At 45.2% G+C, this 18,722-nt stretch overlaps 1 protein-coding gene across 4 annotated transcripts in view; it reads left to right on the top strand.

Moving 5' to 3' along the window:
- Positions 1 to 5,142: 5,142 nt before the first annotated feature.
- Positions 5,143 to 18,722, top strand: part of TEAD1 (TEA domain family member 1 (SV40 transcriptional enhancer factor)) — a 161,447-nt gene continuing 147,867 nt past the window's right edge. For 3 of the 4 annotated variants that reach the window (XM_012654244.1, XM_012654245.1, XM_012654246.1), the window contains exon 1: positions 5,157 to 5,371. In XM_012654244.1, coding sequence (XP_012509698.1) covers positions 5,215 to 5,371 — 157 coding nt within the window. In that variant the 5' untranslated portion in view covers positions 5,157 to 5,214. Of the gene's footprint in view, positions 5,372 to 18,722 lie in introns of all 4 variants that reach the window. The other variant, XM_012654247.1, reaches the window with a different exon arrangement.

Below are 18,722 nucleotides of genomic sequence, written 5' to 3'. Positions count from 1 at the left end.
TATTCACACTGTGCCTGGTCTAGGTCTGTCCGCTTGTGTCCTCATTTCGTGGTTTCCTTTGGGGCTCTTGCTGCTCATTGGAAAGCAGCTGAACTGCTTCTTTTTCTGGTGGAAAGTTTGGGTGAAAGTTCAATCAAGGAATGTTCGTGTCATGTGGTTTTGGAGGTCATTCTTTAATTGAATATTTGTGTGCCAGGCACTGTACTAGCACTGGGAAAACTGTGTAAGTGTTGTAGTCCCTGCCCTCAGGGACGGATGCTGGAGTGCAGGTTGGGGGAGCACTGGCAGACCACTTACTGAGTCCTGTTCTAGGTGGCGTCTGTGGGAACACAGTGGGCGTGAAAGAATAAGTTGGCCTCCTTCCGGTTAACAATGAGCGTGTAGGCACACGGGAGCTCCAAGTGCCATGTGGTCCTGGGTGACTCGGGTGAACACAGAGTCCTAACTCCATCCGGCTCTTTTCCTTTTTCTGTCGCCTCACAGAGTGTTAGGCACTGGCTGAAACAAGCTATGTGGATTTTTTGGTGACCCTCATGTTCAGTGTCATTTCATTAGTCAAGAAGGTTGGTTAAAATCAACACTTTTTTTAAAAGAGCCTTTAAATCACGTGGAAGTGGATGAGAAGCTTACATTATGAGAGACCCACAGGAATTAAGATGAAGGGAGCAGCAGATTCCTGTGTCCTGTCTTACCCCTCACTGAACAGAGTTGGTGTCGGAAGCACCTGCATTTAACTGTCTTACTCCCTTCATCCCCCAGGCTTTTGTAATAAACTGTGTGTTGTCTGAATGCACATATGATATCTCCACTGTACTCATGTCACTCTTTGTGACGTATCAGTGGGTTATGGTGAATTATCCATTTAGGGAATGTGGCTGTTGGGGCAGTTAGGATATTTGGATCATTGGTAACAGTTGTTTTTGGAGTTTCTTACAGTGTGGCTGGGAAGAATTTCAGGAAAAAAGGAGCTTTCAGAAAAGTGTTTGTGATAGAAACTGAGGCACATGGAGGCTACATAATACACATTTTAAAAATGTATTTCCAAGAAACAAGATTTCCCTTCTCTCTTTCCATGTAAGCAGCCTGAGGAAAGGGTTATATCCCTGAACCACACTGCCCAGAAAAATATGAAAGCTATTGAACTTGTAAATAAGTTCAGATTTAGATGAGTTTTAGAAAGAAAGGCATTTGTCACCAATTTAAATTTTCCATTTAGTCATCTCAAGACCTCAAAGAAGTAGATTCTTGGTAAATTGATTTCCCAAAGTGAACCAACAGAGGAGGCTCCTCCGTGTCTTCACCATCCCATCACGTGGGACATACCATCCTCTAGAGAGGACAGACTTGAACACAAATGAACGTCTGTTCATGGTTTTATGGATGCCAGGGCACCTTTGCTCATGATCTTACTAAATCTTTATGGTGGCCCTGTGGGGTAGAGTCCCTCCACCTCTTAATGATTTTTCTGTATTGGGATTGAATTTAATTTATCGTCTCTATTTTACAAATGAAAACCTGAGCTTCTTATGAGATTGAGTTTGAGCTCCATGGCTTGTGGGTGAGCCAGGTTTGGAACCAAGATCAGCTGGAGTCTTCACACCATCTCCCCTCCCAGCCCTTGCCCCCAATACTGTGTTCTTCATTGACTGAATTGAGTGAAAGCTGACTCCCTTGCTCAAAGGATGCATGGGGAGGTGAAGATACCAGCTCTGCAAGTACAGGTATTCTGTGCATAATTCACTTGTTTATTTTTTATTTTATTTTATTTTTTTAGAAGGAGGGTCTTGCTATGTTGCCCAGGCTTGAGTGCAGTGGCTTGATCCTAGCTCACTGCAGCCTTGAATTCCTGAGCTCATGTGATCCTCCCACCTCAGACTCCCAAGTAGCTGGGACTGTTGGCATGCATCACTGCACCTGGCAGTTCACTTGTTTAGATCTTTAATGTTGATAATAAGCAGGTGCGTGTTACTATAGATTCAGAATTGGGGTAGATTAAGTGTTGTTAACCAATTGCAAGCATTTTCAGGATACTCCTAAAGTGTGGCTAATACTCTCAGAGCCACTAGATACAAGGACAGTTTCCAGGATGAGGTGGATTTTGAGCTGGGCTGGAAGGAACCTGAGGGACGGAATGCCAGAATGGTTATTTCGGTGTCCGGTACGGGGAGCTTTTCTCAGCCAGCTCCAGTCTTGTGATCGGAAACTGTGTGCCCATACAGTGCCTCATCTTACAAATGAGTTGTAAAACCGAAGGCCTGTATAACTCTGTGGATTATGTATCTGGTAGTTTCTGGGGCTGTGTCCTGGCCCATGTCCAGAGTAAGTAATTCCATCCTGCTGAGCTTCAGTTGACCAAATTGCAAGAGCCTGGGCGCAGAGTTTTTCCTTTTGCAGTAAATGAATAAACACACATGGGTATTTAGAAGAGTGTCTGTATTTACTAAGTGCATAGATCAATTAATGCTAGCTAACATTGCATTCCACAAACAACCAAGGACTTGCAATTCGTAGTTTTAGAAGTAACTTGAAGGAGTTATCCACAAGAGTCTAATGCCTGTCTTCTAAGGCAGGCCTCCCCTTGTGGAGCAATTCAACTAGCAGAAGTATTTTCTTGTGTTTCTTAGAAACCATTATCCCTCTACCCACCCCTCATGAATGCATTCTTATTAGTCAACAAACCTCAGTAAGTGACACTCAGAGGTGGACTTACTTTCCATAGAACCTCTAAGCTCCCACCCCTCAGGTGCTGTTCCAGAATCCTGTCTTTTGTGCAGTTGGTTTCAGAGCTAAAAGCAGGAATTTAGATTTGTTCCTATTAAATTCTATTATTTTTCACTTTAGCCCATGACCCAAAGCTGGTAAGAGCCTTCTGAATCCTGACAAGCTCAGTGTCCTTAGACATCAAATAACCTCTGAAGAGCTGTCTGTCACTTGGGAGGGTGTAGACCCATGTGTAGAAGTTCCAAAGAATATTCTGACTCAACCTCAGGCAGTCAGGATCCTGGGGGCTGCTTTTGTTATACCTGAATGGGTGTCTTCCAAGGGTGGGGAACCTGCGGCCTTGAGACCACATGTGGCCTTCTGGATTCTTGAGTGTGGCCTTTTGACTGAATCCAAATTTTACAGAACAAATCCTTTTAGTAAAGGGATTTGTTCTGTGAAGTTTGGATTTGGTTGAGGGGCCACACTCGGGGATCTGAAGGACTACATGTGGCCTTCAGGCCGCAGGTTCCCCACCCAAGCGAGATGGGGATGTGTGTGTGGTTTTGCTTGGGAGGGTGTGGAAGGGGAGAAGGTGGGCTAGCCACTGCCCAGAGAGTTCACTCTTATTCTTATAACTTCTCCAGTGAACTGCTTTGGAGCTAGAACAGACTCCAGAGTAGAGTACGGTACAGTTTGAATTTTATAAGACTCTTAGATCCCAACAAAAATTGTAATAGTTTAAGAATTCAAAAAGCCCACACTGCAGGCATTGTAGAGTTCATTTGGGGGTCACTCATAAAACCCTTTCTTGTGGAGTAATTTGTACCATAACATTTGGCAATTTAAGAAGTCCTGTGTAAATGTACACATGCTGGTGAGAGGTAGTAAATATTTTGCTGACAAGTTCTTTGAGTGATGGCTCAGTGGCAGCATTTAAAGGCAGACAACCTGAGGGTTTTTTTTTTTCTTTCTTTTTAAATCCAGATGCTGCCAAATCTACAAAGCTGTAAGGGAAGAAGCCAAAAGCACCTGCTAGTTCTATTAATTGCGTAATATTCATGTGCCTCAGAGTTTTTGCACCTGGGATCTGTGGGTAGACACAGATGGGGGAGGGCAGGGGACGGGATGCAGTTGGGACAGAGAAGGAAGGAAGACAGGTTGGCTGCTGTCGGTGACAGCTCTGGAACATGGGCAGTCCTGGTGCTGGGTGCAGCCCCCAGCACCTATTTCCCTCCTGGGTGCCGCTGCGTGACATTGCGTGGACTTGAGGGCACGGGAAGCGGCAGAACGGTGGTCACAGGAAGCCTCCCCTACGCGGGCCCCGGGCCTCCCCCTTTCGATCAGTCCACAGGAGCAATTCTTCTCCCCTTTTTTGGGAGGCCTTTGAATTAATGATCTGATGCCTTTTCGACAAAGGAATATTGATATGTTAGTGTGCCGGACAGCAGGGAGTACTGGATTAGATCATTTTCACGTTGGTGTTGTGCCAGTTTGACATTTGTTTGAAAGCTTATCCCTTTGTGACTATAGGTTACATGCATAATTTAAGGGGAATAAATCTTTAAGAAAGATTTCTTTTGGTTCTGTAATCTTGAGTGCTACAGAAAAAGAAATGAAAGACCTCCCTCGCAGTTTTCGTGGGATCAGGAACTCAGAGTAGGCTACAAGATGAAGTGCCCGATATCGATACACAGTATTTCCACACGTGTGCTGGGCACTTGTGGCAGGTGTTGCAGGAAAGCCAGGAGGGGGGACTACTTGGTCGCTGCTTCGAGGTTACAATCTAGGAGCTAAGAGTGGCAAAGCAACCTGACTACACAAGATAAAAGTTCCAGAAACACTATAGATCCATCCAGTCTAGCTGTCGTTGCTGTCTTAATGGAGTGAGTATTTGTGCTGGCAAAATAATTGCCCTCCTTCCTTCCATGATCCTGCCATCATCTTGGCGATCTCATATTGGGATGGTTCGGCATTTTGGAGTTATGACACCAGTTGGCACAGTGAAGTGGACGTTTTTTTATTTTAGTTTGTTTTCCTATAAACAACTTCTTCTGCTATGGAGTTTGGTCATTGTTGAACAAAGTGCCCCTGGTTGATAGTAGGCACTCAGTAAATGGTTTCTGTGTGAATCACTGCAAACTTGCAACTCAGAGTGAATACCGTTCTTGAATGAAAATTTCTTCTTGCCTGTGGAGATTATCCAGCTTCTTCTGCCTGCCGTTGCATTTCTGTATGAGTGCTTAACACGGTATATGGAGAACAAAAGCCACTTGGACCTCAGAATTCCATGTTCTCCCCTAGGAGTTGTTCTCCAGGCAAAGCAGGCGACTGAAGAAACTTGCAGTAGAACTAAGAGCAGTGTGTTTATGGTTACCACGTCCTTACCGTACTATTTTGTGATTTCTCTTCCAGGTTTATTTTCTTGAAAAGGCTCCAGGCTTCGGCTTGGAAAATCCCACCGCCAAAATTGAGCCCAGCAGCTGGAGCGGCAGCGAGAGCCCTGCCGAAAACATGGAAAGGATGAGTGACTCTACAGATAAGCCAATTGACAATGACGCGGAAGGGGTCTGGAGCCCTGACATCGAGCAGAGCTTTCAGGAGGCCCTGGCTATCTATCCACCATGTGGGAGGAGGAAAATCATCTTATCAGACGAAGGCAAAATGTATGGTAAGTGGCCTGGAGCGCTCCTTTGAAATGCTGCAAACTGCTGTCGTGCTAGGGGATAGATTATAGCTGGCTTTCCGGTGAGATCCATTCATTGTGTAGGGTTGAATGATCTTTGTAGAATTTTAGTTGGTCACCCAAGGGACTAACCCTCAACTAAAGAGGAGAGTCAATAAGGGACCATTGGGAAATCACTCCCTGGGCTTTTTCTGTATGCTCAAGTGGCATCCCCTCAGAAGCTCTCGGGATCCAGGTAGGAACATAGATAGTTGCAGGGGCGTAGACAGGCACCAAATGGCAGGGGTGAGTTCTTCAGACCGCAGGCCCGGTTTAAAGGAAGTGCTGTCACTTAACTCCAGGCAGCTGGTGCCATGCAGGAATGGGGGCCTGGTGCTGCCAAATCTCTTAATTACCCCACCCTCTCACCCCCGAAGGAAAAGCCAGCGATCTGGATGTTTAGATGACATCTACTCTTTCTAAAAAGCCAGCACTTAAAAAAAAAAAAAAACACCACCTTGTGCAGGCCAGATGAAGATGAAACACGTGCGTGAACTTGATCAGCCCCCTCAACCACCAGTTTGCTGCTTTGCTGCCAGTTTGCAGTCGAACGGTCAGACTAGGCATTGACCCTCCTCCCCCTGGGTCACTCTCAAGGGGCTCCTCTTCTTCAGGGAATGTGTCCTGAAGGAAGCACCAGGAGTGCTGAGGGTGAGACCGGGTAACCAGATGGCTTGGGATGCCACAGGCGGCAGCAAGTGTCCGTCCACTCGTCTGGGGCTTGCTTGCTGGCTTCGGACATTCCCCCTTCCTTCCATAAATGCTTCCAGCTGCAGAGCTGTACTTTTTGGCTGTTTACCTTTTGGAAAGCAGATGGCAGGTGGTTCCTTGTACATTCTGCCTGTCTAATTGGGCACATTGAGTTGACAGAGTTCATACTGTAGCCGAGTCTAAAGAGATGCAAACAAATCACCTAAACTGAAAGAGAACCTGCCCAGCAGCCTACCTGAGGTTGTTAACTTATCATGGGAGTGATTTATTTCTAAATAACTTGAAATCCTTTCCATAATAGGGTGTTGTACCTTTAATACTGAGCTGCCTCTATCAGGAGCCGGCCGAGGCTGTGGCTTAAACTAGCACACACTGCTAAGGGGAAAGCAGATGGCCGTGCAGCTGCCACCAGCTGTGTCCCCCACCCTGCCCTCCCCTTCTCCAACTTGGATGATGTAATGGAAACAAGGAAAATTTTGCTTTCTGCAGCATTGGAGTCGCTCAGCCCGTCACACATAGGGGAGAGGGAGAACCCAAACCTCCAGCATTTGTTTTATGCTCTCACAATAACCTTTGTAGCCAAAGAAGCTTCTTTGTGTCTGGCGAAATGGACTTGGGATGAAACATCTCAGCTGCTATGGGGAGAAAGTTGCGGGGCCCTAGATTTTCTGTATTTGCATCTTTCCTGGGCCCCTCTTCCTCAGCCTGGCTGGGTGCTCTCAGGGTCTTGTCCTTATACCTAAAAATGCAGCTCCTCCCCTCTCCTAAAGGCAGAGAAAAGCGCTTATCGTTGAGTCTTCTTCGAACAGGATTTTATTAGGTATAGTGAAAGGTGGGCTTTGGGACACTACCTTGTACAACTCCCATTTGTTTACCCAAAAGTGTTTTAATCTAAAATAATGGTGTAGTATTGGAAATCGTGGTTGGTAATAACTACTGCACTTCATTTTTCACAAGGCATACTGGGAAAGGGACTGTCCCTTCAGGAAGAAGGTTTCAAGGCTGAGAACATATAATAATTCAAAGCAAAAGTTAATTTTTGTCAACTCTAATTTTGTTTTGTTGAGATTTTACTTTTTTAGATAGCAGCCCTGGTAGACTTAACCAATTTGCCTGTAACTCAATCATAAAAATATTTTTATAAGAAAATAATTATGTAAGAGCTCTTGTTGGTAATTGGGTCTCAGAGGCAGCAAGCCAGGAAAAGAACAGTGAGAATCTTTGGGATTTGGGTAGTCTATCAACAGTGAGGTTGAGGCCGGGCGCGGTGGCTCACGCCTGTAATCCTAGCACTCTGGGAGGCCGAGGTGGGCGGATTGTTTGAGCTCAGGAGTTCGAAACCAACCTGAGCAAGAGCGAGACCCCGTCTCTACTAAAAATAGAAAGAAATTAATTGGACAACTAAAAATATATAGAAAAAAATTAGCCGGGCATGGTGGTGCATGCCTATTGTCCCAGCTCCTCGGGAGGCTGAGGCAGAAGGATCACTTGAGCCCAGGAGTCTGAGGTTGCTGTGAGCTAGGCTGACGCCACGGCACTCACTCTAGCCCGGGCAAAAGAGTGAGACTCTGTCTCAAAAAAAAAAAAAAAAAAAAAAAAAAACAGTGAGCTTGAACCGTTTTGTCCTTGGTCTTGGTCTTAGTTTTCTCTCTGTAAAAATAAAAGGTGGTAAAGTAGATGATGTCCATGGGTCCTTTGGACTTTTCCCTTTCATGACACTGTGATTTTGTGACTTGTAACTGAGCAAGAGGATCCGTTAGTTATTGACAGACATGGTGTTGGTTGTGGGAGCATGTCTCGAGTACCCAGGGTAACTCACATTCTGAAGTCCTTCCTGGGTGCACGTGTTCTTGATGTGTGGGTTTTTTGTCCTTAAATCAACAATACCTTTACTGACCGTTGGTAGCTAACCTAATTTAAAATGAGACAGCCCTTTTGGGCAAGCAGCATTAGGAATTATAACTCATTTGGGAAGAGCAATCTTACTAGTTATGGGTTTTTCAGCATGTGGAGTACACAGCCTGCAGGATTGGGGTGTAGGAGATATGTTTGCCGCCCTGGCCCTGTAGCCACCCCCACCTCCAGCCAGCTGCTTTCGGGAGAAAACATCCTCGATCAACTCCCTCTCTTTGATCAACATGGGGAAATTTTGCTTCTGCTGCTACCTTGGAAGGGAAACATGGTGGCTAGCAGGGAGATGGAGACTGGACTCCTTAAGAGAAACTGCCCTGGGTGCCTGGGAGCTGTGTCTGACCTGCCTGTGACTTTGAGGGTGAGAGAAAGTTGATTTGGGAGCCTCCACAGTGAGGCCCCAGCCACTCGTGGAGTGAGTCGCGTGAGCAGTGTGGGGCCGGAGCTACCGTTCTTGGCTGCTGGTCTGTTCTCCATCTTCCCATGCGTGAATCAGGACACAAACCAGACCAGGATTCAGGCTTTCTTAAGGTTTTAGAGCAAACTTTTTCTCAAATGGTTTTGCAGATTAAAACATTGAAAGCATTTTGGATTCCATGCAGTAAAATCAAAATGATTTAGTCTTTTAGCGAAATACCAAGTGTTTTTTACTTTAAAGAGTTATTCCAATATTTCTGAGCGTTTGTATAGTGCTTTGGGATGTCACTAATCCTGAGCCATTGGAGAAGCGAGGTCAAGCGATTTATTTAGGGAATGAAATTCCCTTTGTGGTTGGCATTAGGGCAAATGCAGTATTATAGAGCAGTTGTCCCCAACCTTTTTGACGCCAGGGACTGGTTTCATAGAAGACAATTTTTCCCTGGACTTGGGGGGTGGGGATGGTTTTGGGATGATTCAGGTGCATTACATTTATTGTACAGTCACACCTCTCTGCTAATGATAATCTGTATTTGCAGCCGCTCCCCAGCACTAGCATCACCGCCTCAGCTCCACCTCAGATGATTAGGCACTGGATTGTCATAAGGAGCTCGCAGCCTAGATCCCTCGCATGTGCAGTTTATAGTAGGGTTAGTGCTCCTATGAGAATCTAATGCCACCGCTGATCTCACTGGAGGTGGATCTCGGGCAGTGGTGCAAGTAATGGGGAGTGGCTGTAAACACGGGTGAAACTTTACTGGGTCATTTGCCTGCCTCTCATCTCCCGTTGTGCAGCCGGGTTCTTAACAGGCCTGGAAGGGTTGGGGACGACCACAGTTATAGAGGGAAAAAATGGAAAACTCTCTTTATGTTGAGGTTTTGGGCATTGGAGGAGATGGCTTAATTCTCTTTCTGCTACCTTGGTCTTCTGGGAGCTGAGATTTTATGTAGTTGGTCTCCAGGGGGATAGATTGCTTCTGCCTTGGGCAACAGTATGTGTGGGCATTTGTTCTATGGACAACTCGGCTTAATCCTCCTTTGACTTTTTTCCGAAGGGCCTGCATGCTCGCTTTCATGGGCACCCTCCCTTTTTCTTTCTTTTCTCTTTCTGTGTGTCTGTCTTTCTCCTTTTCATTTCTTATCTTATTTTTACATAGCCGTGTGTCTCTCTTTCTGGTAGATAGTGGGGGAGGAGATAGCAGGAGGACAAGATGAGAGGGAAGTTCTTGATCAACGTACTTGTCTGAAATTGGATTTCAGAGGAGCAGGCCATAGTTGAAAACAAGACAAAACAGTGAACCATGGGAATATCTGGCTATGTTTCTTTTGCAACTGAAAATCCCAGTCTTACAATGTGGTCAAATATACCCTATAATCAAACTAGGATAGGAATAGGAACTAACATTCATTCTGTGCTTGCTGCAGAGGCAGAGAAGTATAGCACTTCACAGTTTGGACTTTGTAGTTAATATGAATCCTGGCCCTGCTACTTACAGATATCAGAGTTTGGGCAGGTTGCCTTACCTCTCTGTGTCTCAATTTCCTCCACTGCAAAGGAGGGTTAAACAGATTCCTACTTCATAGGATTATTATAAGGATTAAGTGAACTAATTGTGACCTACTACTACGTTTGAATGATATCTAGCATACAGTTTATATGAGAGCTGTATGTGTTTATGAACCAAAAACAGAATTGCTTTCTACCATGTTCTGTGCTAAAGACTTTACATGTAATTTCCATCTAATCCTCCTAACGGTGCTTTGCGGTTGGTGTTGTGATCCCCACTTTATAGATGAGGAAGCAGAGAGGGGTAAAGTGACTTGCACGTGGCCAATGTAAGTGGTGTAGCTGGAAGCTTTCAAATCCAGGTCCGTCTGACTCCACCACCTAGGCTCTTTACATGGCGTTTTTGTTCCTTCGTTGGTAGATGCCATGGTACATCAATTCAAAAAATCAGTATTGAACACCAGCTGTGTTTAAGCTCCGTGCTAGGGGTTGTCAGGGATACAGCAATGAACCAGACAGACACAGTCCCTGCCCTCATGGAGCTATCACAAGCTCGTTTGCAGGAAATTGACCTGAGGTCAGGGCTGTGTGCCAAAGCTTTCTGAGAAGTCTAAGGGCCCTTTGAAGATAGTCACCTTCCACTTAGCCTTTTGAAGCCTGTTCTTGGCTACCAATGTCCAAGGCACCTGGCCCGATGCTGGCAGGAAGAAAGCATCTCAAATAACGCAGTGGGGAGGATCCCAGATCACAAGGCTGGCCCCAGTGGTGGCCAGGAAGATGTCTGGAAGGTTCCAGTGCCCTGGGATCCTACAAACAGTCTAGGCAGAGCAGTTTCTGGGCAGTGACTTTCTCCTTTTGTGAGCAGAGGTCTTCAGGATCCTTGTTTGGGACAGCTCCAGGGAGGGACCCTTTCTCACTGGGATGCCAGTCCTGTCGGCCCTGGGGAGCTGAACTGTGAGGACCTGAGAATTCTGGTGGGAGGAGGGTGCCTCTGGGCCAGTCCTCCCCAGGTGCTGACCCGAGTGCTGCCAGCCAGGGGAGCACAGGGCTCAGAATTGCTCCTCTCTTACTTCACAGGAGCACAAGGTGGAAGAAGGAAGGGGGCTTTTTTAATGAGCTAGTGGCAGAGCTGACAAGGAGGCATGAGAGTGAGAGTACACACAAGCAAGCGTGAATGCGTCCTAGTTAGTGTGGGGAAGAGACTGGAGTGTCTAGTCCCTGCGCTGCTCCTGGCCTGGAGAACTGGTCAAGGAAGTGAATGCAGGATTGTCCTTTTGTAAGAGCGCACTCTCATAGCATGTCTTGAGGATCGGGAAGGTGGCCTGTGTTTGTGGAGACCGCATAGAGTCTGAGCCGGGTAGGATCTCCAGGCCTTGGCAGAATGACTCTTGAGACCTGAGCTGAACTTGTTCTCCCAGCGTTCCATCTGAACGTCGTGTGGCATCTTTGATTTCCTCTTTCTTTCTGACCTGTGATTCAGGATGTTATTTTAAGATAATTGCTTAGAAATGTGAAACACAAAGAGCTATGCCCCTAGAACAGGCTAGAAGTTCCTGAAAGCCAGGACCCAGTCTTTCATAGGTTCTACTTCAGGGCCTAGGACATAGAAGGTGTCAGTATATTTGTCGAATATATGTATGCATGAAATGAATTATTGGTTCAAACAGAGAAAGGTGGGTGAGTAAGCCTGTGAGCCCTAAGGGTTTCTGCTGTTAGAGGAACTGGCTAGAGAGGGAGAAAGGGGGAAAAAAGAGAAAGGTATTTGTTTCTTTTATGTCTTCTTAGGTTGAGAAAGAAAAATCCGTGGTTTTTGCTGTTTCTGTTGGCAAATGTCAGTTGAAGAGGTAGGAAGGATTTCTCCTCAAAACAGGGACAGTAGCAAAGCAAGGGTTAATTCTGGAATCCTCAGAACAGATGAGTAATGGGGGATTTTGAAATAGTTTGGTTCCTGGGAGAATAGCAAAGCCAGCGTCATCAGCGTTTTGATTGGGTAGCTAAGTGTGTGTGGGGTATGCAAAGGTGTACGCACAAGGTGTGAACCCTTGTGCAACTGGATAAAAAATAGCTAATTAAGGATGGCTCAAGAATTGGTCATAAGGGAAGAAGAACGAAAAGAATGTTAAATTATTACCAAGCTACACTTTCTAACAGCTTTGCCGTCGCCATGGATAAGCCCTGGGGTTCAGGAAGACATGATTTGTAAGTCATTGAGGGTCTGCACAGTGCTTTGACTGTGAGTGGGGACAACAGACAGAAAGTAATTTAAAAAACCAACCTATTTGAGCAGTTAATGTGCCAGGCACTTTCTCATTGCTTTAGAATGTGTTACCTTGTTTATTCTTCGTAACAACCCAAAGATATAGGCACTGGAATTATCCCCATTGTACAGCTGAGGGAGCTGAGGCCCAGCAAGGTCAAGTTATTTGTCCAAAGGCACTTGGTAAATAAGTTGTGGAGCTGACATTTGCAACCAGGACAGTCAATACAGCTAACTACGACATTGCTATGGAGGGAGGTATATTCTGTATTAGAGTTACACCCCGTTTAGTGGTGGAGCAGGTGGAGCAGCACAAAGTAAGATCATTTATGATCGGGGAGTGCAGATGTGTGTATTTGAGAATGAAAGAGAGAGTGAGAGCCAGAGTCAGACGGAGAGACAGACTTACCTAACTTTACACTTCGGGAAAAGGCCATTGAATGGGATTTTTTCCTTTCTCCTCAGGAGACGGAGTCTCTGATCTGTTGCCTGGGCTACAGTGCAGTGACGCTAGCATAGCTCACAGCAACCTCAAACTCTTGGGCTCAAGCGATCCTCCTGCTTCAGCCTCCTGAGCTGCCGAGACTACAGGCATGCGCCACCACACCCGGCTAATTTTTTAATGTTTTGTAGAGATGGGGTCTCACTATGTTGCTTAGGCTGGTCTCGAACTCCTGGCCTCAAGCAATTCTCTTGCCTCAGCCTCCCCAAGTGCTAGGATTACAGGCATGAGCCACCTCCCGGCCTACTGAGTGTTTTTTTTGTTTGTTTTTAATTTTGAATTATAGACCACTTTGAGAATCCGTAGAAGGTTGTATATCCTCTCCCGAGAAAAATTCCTGTTTGTATATAGTTATAGGATTGTTGCATATAACATTAGGTGATTTCTGGAGCCCAGATTCAGACTTGCACCTATGGGGAGAAAGAGAAGGGAAGGGCATTTTGGCCCAAGGGAACAGCATGATAAGGACATGGAGGCCTGAAAGGGCACAGCTGTGGTGTGTGTAGAAATGAGGGTGTGTCCTGGGAGGTGCTGGTACATGAGCCCAGAAACATGGGCTGGCACCATGTCGTGGAGGGGCCACACCACGTGCCAAGGTGTCTGGTGCTGATGCTGAGGGCAGAGGGAAGCCATCAGATTTCCTGAGGGGGATGGCATGACTCAGCCTGCGTTTGGCAAATCCAGCTCTGAAGGCGTGGAGACAAGTTAGGTGGCGGTTGCAGTAGTCCGGTGGGAGAGCGTGAGGCCCGCACTACCGTGCTGGCAGTGGTGGTGGGAGGAAGGCGTTTCAGAGAGAGAACCGACAGAACTGGCCGCCCGGATGCGATTTGTGAAAGATGAGGAGGAGTTCGATTTCAGGTCCAGTTCTGCGTCATGGGGAGGAGGATTGGGACTGTTAAATGAGATGGGGAGTGGAGACAGGAGAAGCAGGTTTGTAGAGAGGAGAGGAATGAGCAGTTGCGTCGTGCCAGGCGCTTGCGTTGCAGGGTGGTCATCTGGGTGGAGATGACCTGTAGGCAGTTGGAAATTCGTGCCTGGGGCTCTGTGAGGTTCAAGTCGCAGCGGTAGTTTGAGGATTCACCATCAGAGAAGTGATCCTTAAAGCTGTGAGAATAGGTGACGGTGGCCTGTGATGCCCTGGTTCACAATTTATCAAGGGCAAAACTGGCGCAGATTTTAAATGGAATATCTGTAGAAAAGAGATTGGCTTTTTCAGAAAAGAGGAGACAGATCAGTGGTTTCGAGGCCTGACTGTCATTAACAGAAGCACTTGAGGAACTTAAAAAAAAAGAGAGAGAAAACAATTACTGGCTCCGAATCTCAGGGAGTATGGTCTAGGAATCCATATTTCTAAACGCTCCACTGGGCCAGGGTGCAGTCTGGGTCCAAGAAGATAGCGCCACATTTTTAGAGTTGGTAAAAGAAACAAATGATAGAGAATGAGACTAATGTTACTAACAGTTCTTATGAGGTTTAGGTACTGGAAATTAACTGCACTTGTTTCATTATTCAATTTATGTTCCTTCTCTACCAAGAAGGGACGTTACCATGACCTAGTCTTTGGAAAGATATGACCATGCATGGAAGGAGATGCGTAGCGAGTGAAGAAGACGACTTATTATCAGACAGGGGAGAGACTCAGCCATTTCGGTAGTTGCGGAGAAGAATTTATGAGTGAAGGATATATTTGATGGAGCAAAACCCAGAAGGGGCTTTAAAGGGACGGGGGCACCCTTTACTCTGACCCATAATGGAAGAAGATGGGTGGAGGGGTGTCTAATGATTTTTTTTTTCAGATGAAGATTAAGACCACATGGAGTGGTGGGTGGGGGTTGTGGGCTTTTGAAAAGTAAAGCAAGCTTAGTACAGATGTTATTATGACAGGCAGGAGTGAGTAAGAGAATTGCTGAGCAGTGAAGGGCCCAAGAGTGTGAGCATTATTTTCTTTTTTTAATTGACATTTTTATTGAGATAATTATAGGTTCACAAGCAGTTCTAAGAAGTAACACGCGAAGAGATCCTTTATACATTTGGTCCATTTCACCCCGGTGGTTACATTTTGTAAAACTGTAGTGTCATAGCCCAGCCAGATGTTGGCATTGATACAACTCACTGATCTTATTCAGATTTCTCCAGTTTTACTTGTACTCGTTTACGTGTGTGTATTAAATTGTATACCGTGTTATCCCTGTGTGGGTTCATGGTGGGTTCATGTCCCCACCACCACAGCCAGAATACAGGACCCTTCCGACACCAGGGGATCCCTAGGGTTGCCCTTTTATCACCACTCCCAACTCTGGCCTGCGTTTTTCCACCTTCTCTCGAACTCCTGGTAGCCGCTTATCTATTCCCTATTTCTAACATTGTGTCATTCCAAACATGCTATATAAATGGAATCGTACTATGTGTAACCTTTTGGGATTGGCTTTTTTCTACTCAGCATAATTCTCTGGAGAGTCTTCCAAGTCGTTGTCTGTATCAATAGTTTGGTTTTTATATCGTGGAATAGTAAGTATTCTGTGGTGTGTGCGCACCAGTTTGTTTAACCATTCACCTGTTCAAGAGCATCTGGGCTGATTCCTGTTTTTGGTCATTACAGATCTGCTGTGAACATTCATATACAGGTTATTGTATGAACCTGTGTTTTCATGTATGCAGGATAAATGCCCAGGAGTGTAATTGCTGACTTATATGATATTTGTACATTTAGTTTTTTTTTTTTTTTTTAAAACTGCCCAACTGTTTTCCAGAGTGTCTGTACCATTTTATATTCTCACCTGTAATCTGACGTTTCTTCATCCTCACCAGCATTTGTTATTGTCACTGTTATTTTGGCCATTGTGATAGGTGTGTATCGATATCTCATGTGGTTTTAATTTGCATTTCCCTAAAGACTAATGATGTTGAACATCTTTTCGTGTGCTTATTTGCCACCTGTGTATCCTCTTCAGTGAACTGTTTGTTCATGTGTTTTTAAAAACCGTTCAATTTTGGGAAATCTTCATTCTGGATACAAGTTCTTTGTTTGGATATGTGGTTTGCAAATATTTTCTCCTTGTCTGTAGCTTATGTTTTCATCTTGTTTACTTGGACAAAAGCAAAAGAATTTTTAGGAGAGCAGAAGTTTAATTTTGATGAAGTCTTATTTATTAGTTTCCCCTTTTGTGTCATGCTTTTGGCATCAAGTCTAAGAACTCATCACCTAGCCCTAGGTCCTGAAGACTTTCTCCTGTGTTCTGTTCTAAAACTTAATAGTTTTATCTTTTACATTGAATTCTGTGGTGCATTTTGAATTAATTTTTGCATAATTAAAAGGAACCTGTTTGAGGAAACCCACTGACATGATTACATGATTTCTTTTCCTTTTCAAAAGGATTATTGAGTTTATCCATATCTTGACAGTTGTCAGGGCTTGGGACCTGAGACTCCTAGGTGCCAGTGAGTGCATGGGTGTACAAGCGCAGGCTGGGAAAAAGAGAGCTGGAGGGGCTGGTAAGTCATGGGGCACGCTGCTCAGAGGCTCTGCTGAGTGTGTAAGAGGAGGCAGGACACGAGGCTGTGGTCATGCACGGAAGAGATGGCATCTGAGATTGGAGACGGAGAGATTGCAAGGAATGAGTTTCAAGGTGTGGCCACAACTATGGTCAATGGGCATGAGTGTGGGTGATGGCCGTTGGAGATGAGGAAACAGGGCACTGTGAGGCTCACCAATATTGGGTTGATTAATCACTTGGATGCTGATCTTGACTTCACAGTGGTAAAGTGTTAATTTGTAAATAAGGTACCAAAGTCACCCAGATATTGAGGGAATTTCTTTGAGTAGGACATGGCCCATGGATATGAATGGAAAGAGGTTGGTACAGACCGAATAAGTAAGTGGTATGGACCTTAAAAAGCAAGTGGCAGAACCAGTAGAAGGAACACTGGGGTCAGAAGAAAATGCTGACATTCCCTACCTTTCTCCTCCCCGGTTTTTTTGCTGGCCGAAAATGGTACCTGTTTGTGACATATCGGTGGGCCAGACATCAGACCTCTTTGTGCCTTGTTGCCATCCTCAGTAAAATGGGGTAGGTAAATCAATATATTTCTCCCTACCTCCCAGCAATGCCGAGAGAAAATGCAGTTATGTATGAGGAGGTGCTTTAAAACTGAATTCTAAAAATAATGCTTTTGGGAGGTTAAGCCTGTTAGGTTCTGTTGGAAAAATAGGAAAGAATATTTTGGAGACATCAAGCAGGATTAAGCCTCCCTAGCTTAGTTAGAGGGGTATTTGGTTAAGAGAGGGATTGAACTGAGCCCTCCTTTCTTAGGGTTTCTGCCAAAGAAGAGAGGAGGAGATCCAAGGCAGACTTATGTATCAGAGCCCCAAATGATGGAAGGGACCAATGGGAGCCTGTTGCTGGGCAGAGGCTCGCCTGGCCCCCTAACAATGGCTCTCCCCAGCATCAGGGGATGGGGGAGTGGATGGGCTTTTGTGTTCTTAGTAGCACAGCCCAGGATTCAACACCATCTTCCTATTCTTATCCTGCCAGACCCCCACTTCTAGAGCTTCATTTCCTTACTCCTCTGTAGCTGTGGCCTTCCATTTCACTTGCGAATGTGCCTCTAATTAATTATTATTGTTGTAATTTATTTGTAGCCCATGCCATTGATAGTAAGGGTTTAAAGTGGTCTTTTTTTTTTTTTAACAAGTTATCATTATTGGTGGTGGTATTTTGTTGGTGTCTTTAAGTAAAGGTGCTATCTTAGAGAACATTCAACTCAATAAATTTAAATATAAAATGTGTTGCGTGGGTAGGATCATAGAACAAAATCTGGAGGAACTTATACTAATAGTGGTTGCCACAGGGAGATGAGATTATAGGAGACTCACTTCTTCTCTATCATATGTTTCTATATTAGTGGAATTTTTTGTAATAGTGAACATATGTTACTTTTGGAATTGGAAGAAAAAAGATAATTATATCAAGTTTATTTTTTCCTCTGGTTCTGAGTAAGAAATACTCATTAAAGAAAAATGTGGAAAATAGCAGGAATTAGAAAGCAAACCATATTGCCCGAGTCCTCTGTGGTGCGATGTTCACCAGGGGCTCACCGGGGGAGGCACGCAGGGCTGGGGTGGGCAGGGGAGAGGGATTTGGACAGCATCTCTCCCTTCCTCTTGTCCGTGGCTGGGGTGCCGAGCGTGGGGGACAGGTGGTCAGAGAGTGGTGGGGCTGGGGCAGAGAAGCAGAATGAGGCGTTCTTATTATAGGTTTTAAAACATCGGTCCAGGAGTTCAACAGGTGCCCTGGCCACTTGGGTCTGTCAGTCAGCTGTCCCGACTTGCGGTCACCTTATTCTAACATTCATGCATTGTGGTCAAACGGTGAAGGGACAGAGGAAAACATTCAGACCCATTCTTCAAATGTCCATAGGCTCACAGCGCAAATGGAGTGAACAGGGCCCATGTGTCTGCTGGGCCAGTGTTTGTCCTTCAGCTTGTGCTTGGGAGTGGGTGTGGTTTATTCCTGGAGGGTTGGGGGCCTCTTTTAAAAATGCCAGTAGTTATTTTTTGATGACCGTGTTATTCTTTGTAACAGGTTCCTGCCCAGTAATCTTGTACTGCATTTGGGCAGTGGTGGGTGGGTTTTTACAAAAATACTCTGGGTACTTAATAGTGTGCTACAAATTCTCATCTTACTATATTTGTTAATTACATTTAATCACAGATGTGTTTCATTGGCTTGATACTTACCTGCTACGCAGATTATCCTGCCTGCTCACCTTCCCTTTCCTCAAACGTTTCAATTCCAGGTAAATTATAAAAATCAAATTTGTTCTTCAAAGCCCATTTGGATATTATTTCTTTAAAACTCCTTCCTATGTCTGTATACTCCCTCTCCCTTTTTGCATTTTAAAACATGGTCTGAAAGGTGTGACAGTGAAACCTGCTGCCCAGGACATTCAATTTATTAAAATTTGTTTTCTTTATAGCATTGCAGCTCCCCTC

This window comes from Propithecus coquereli, unplaced genomic scaffold (genome assembly GCF_000956105.1).
Source record: "Propithecus coquereli isolate 6110/MARCELLA unplaced genomic scaffold, Pcoq_1.0 Scaffold44, whole genome shotgun sequence".
Lineage (NCBI taxonomy): Eukaryota > Metazoa > Chordata > Mammalia > Primates > Indriidae > Propithecus > Propithecus coquereli.
The sequence above is the reverse complement of the archived record's forward strand: the minus strand, read 5'-3'. Positions and strand labels throughout refer to the sequence as shown.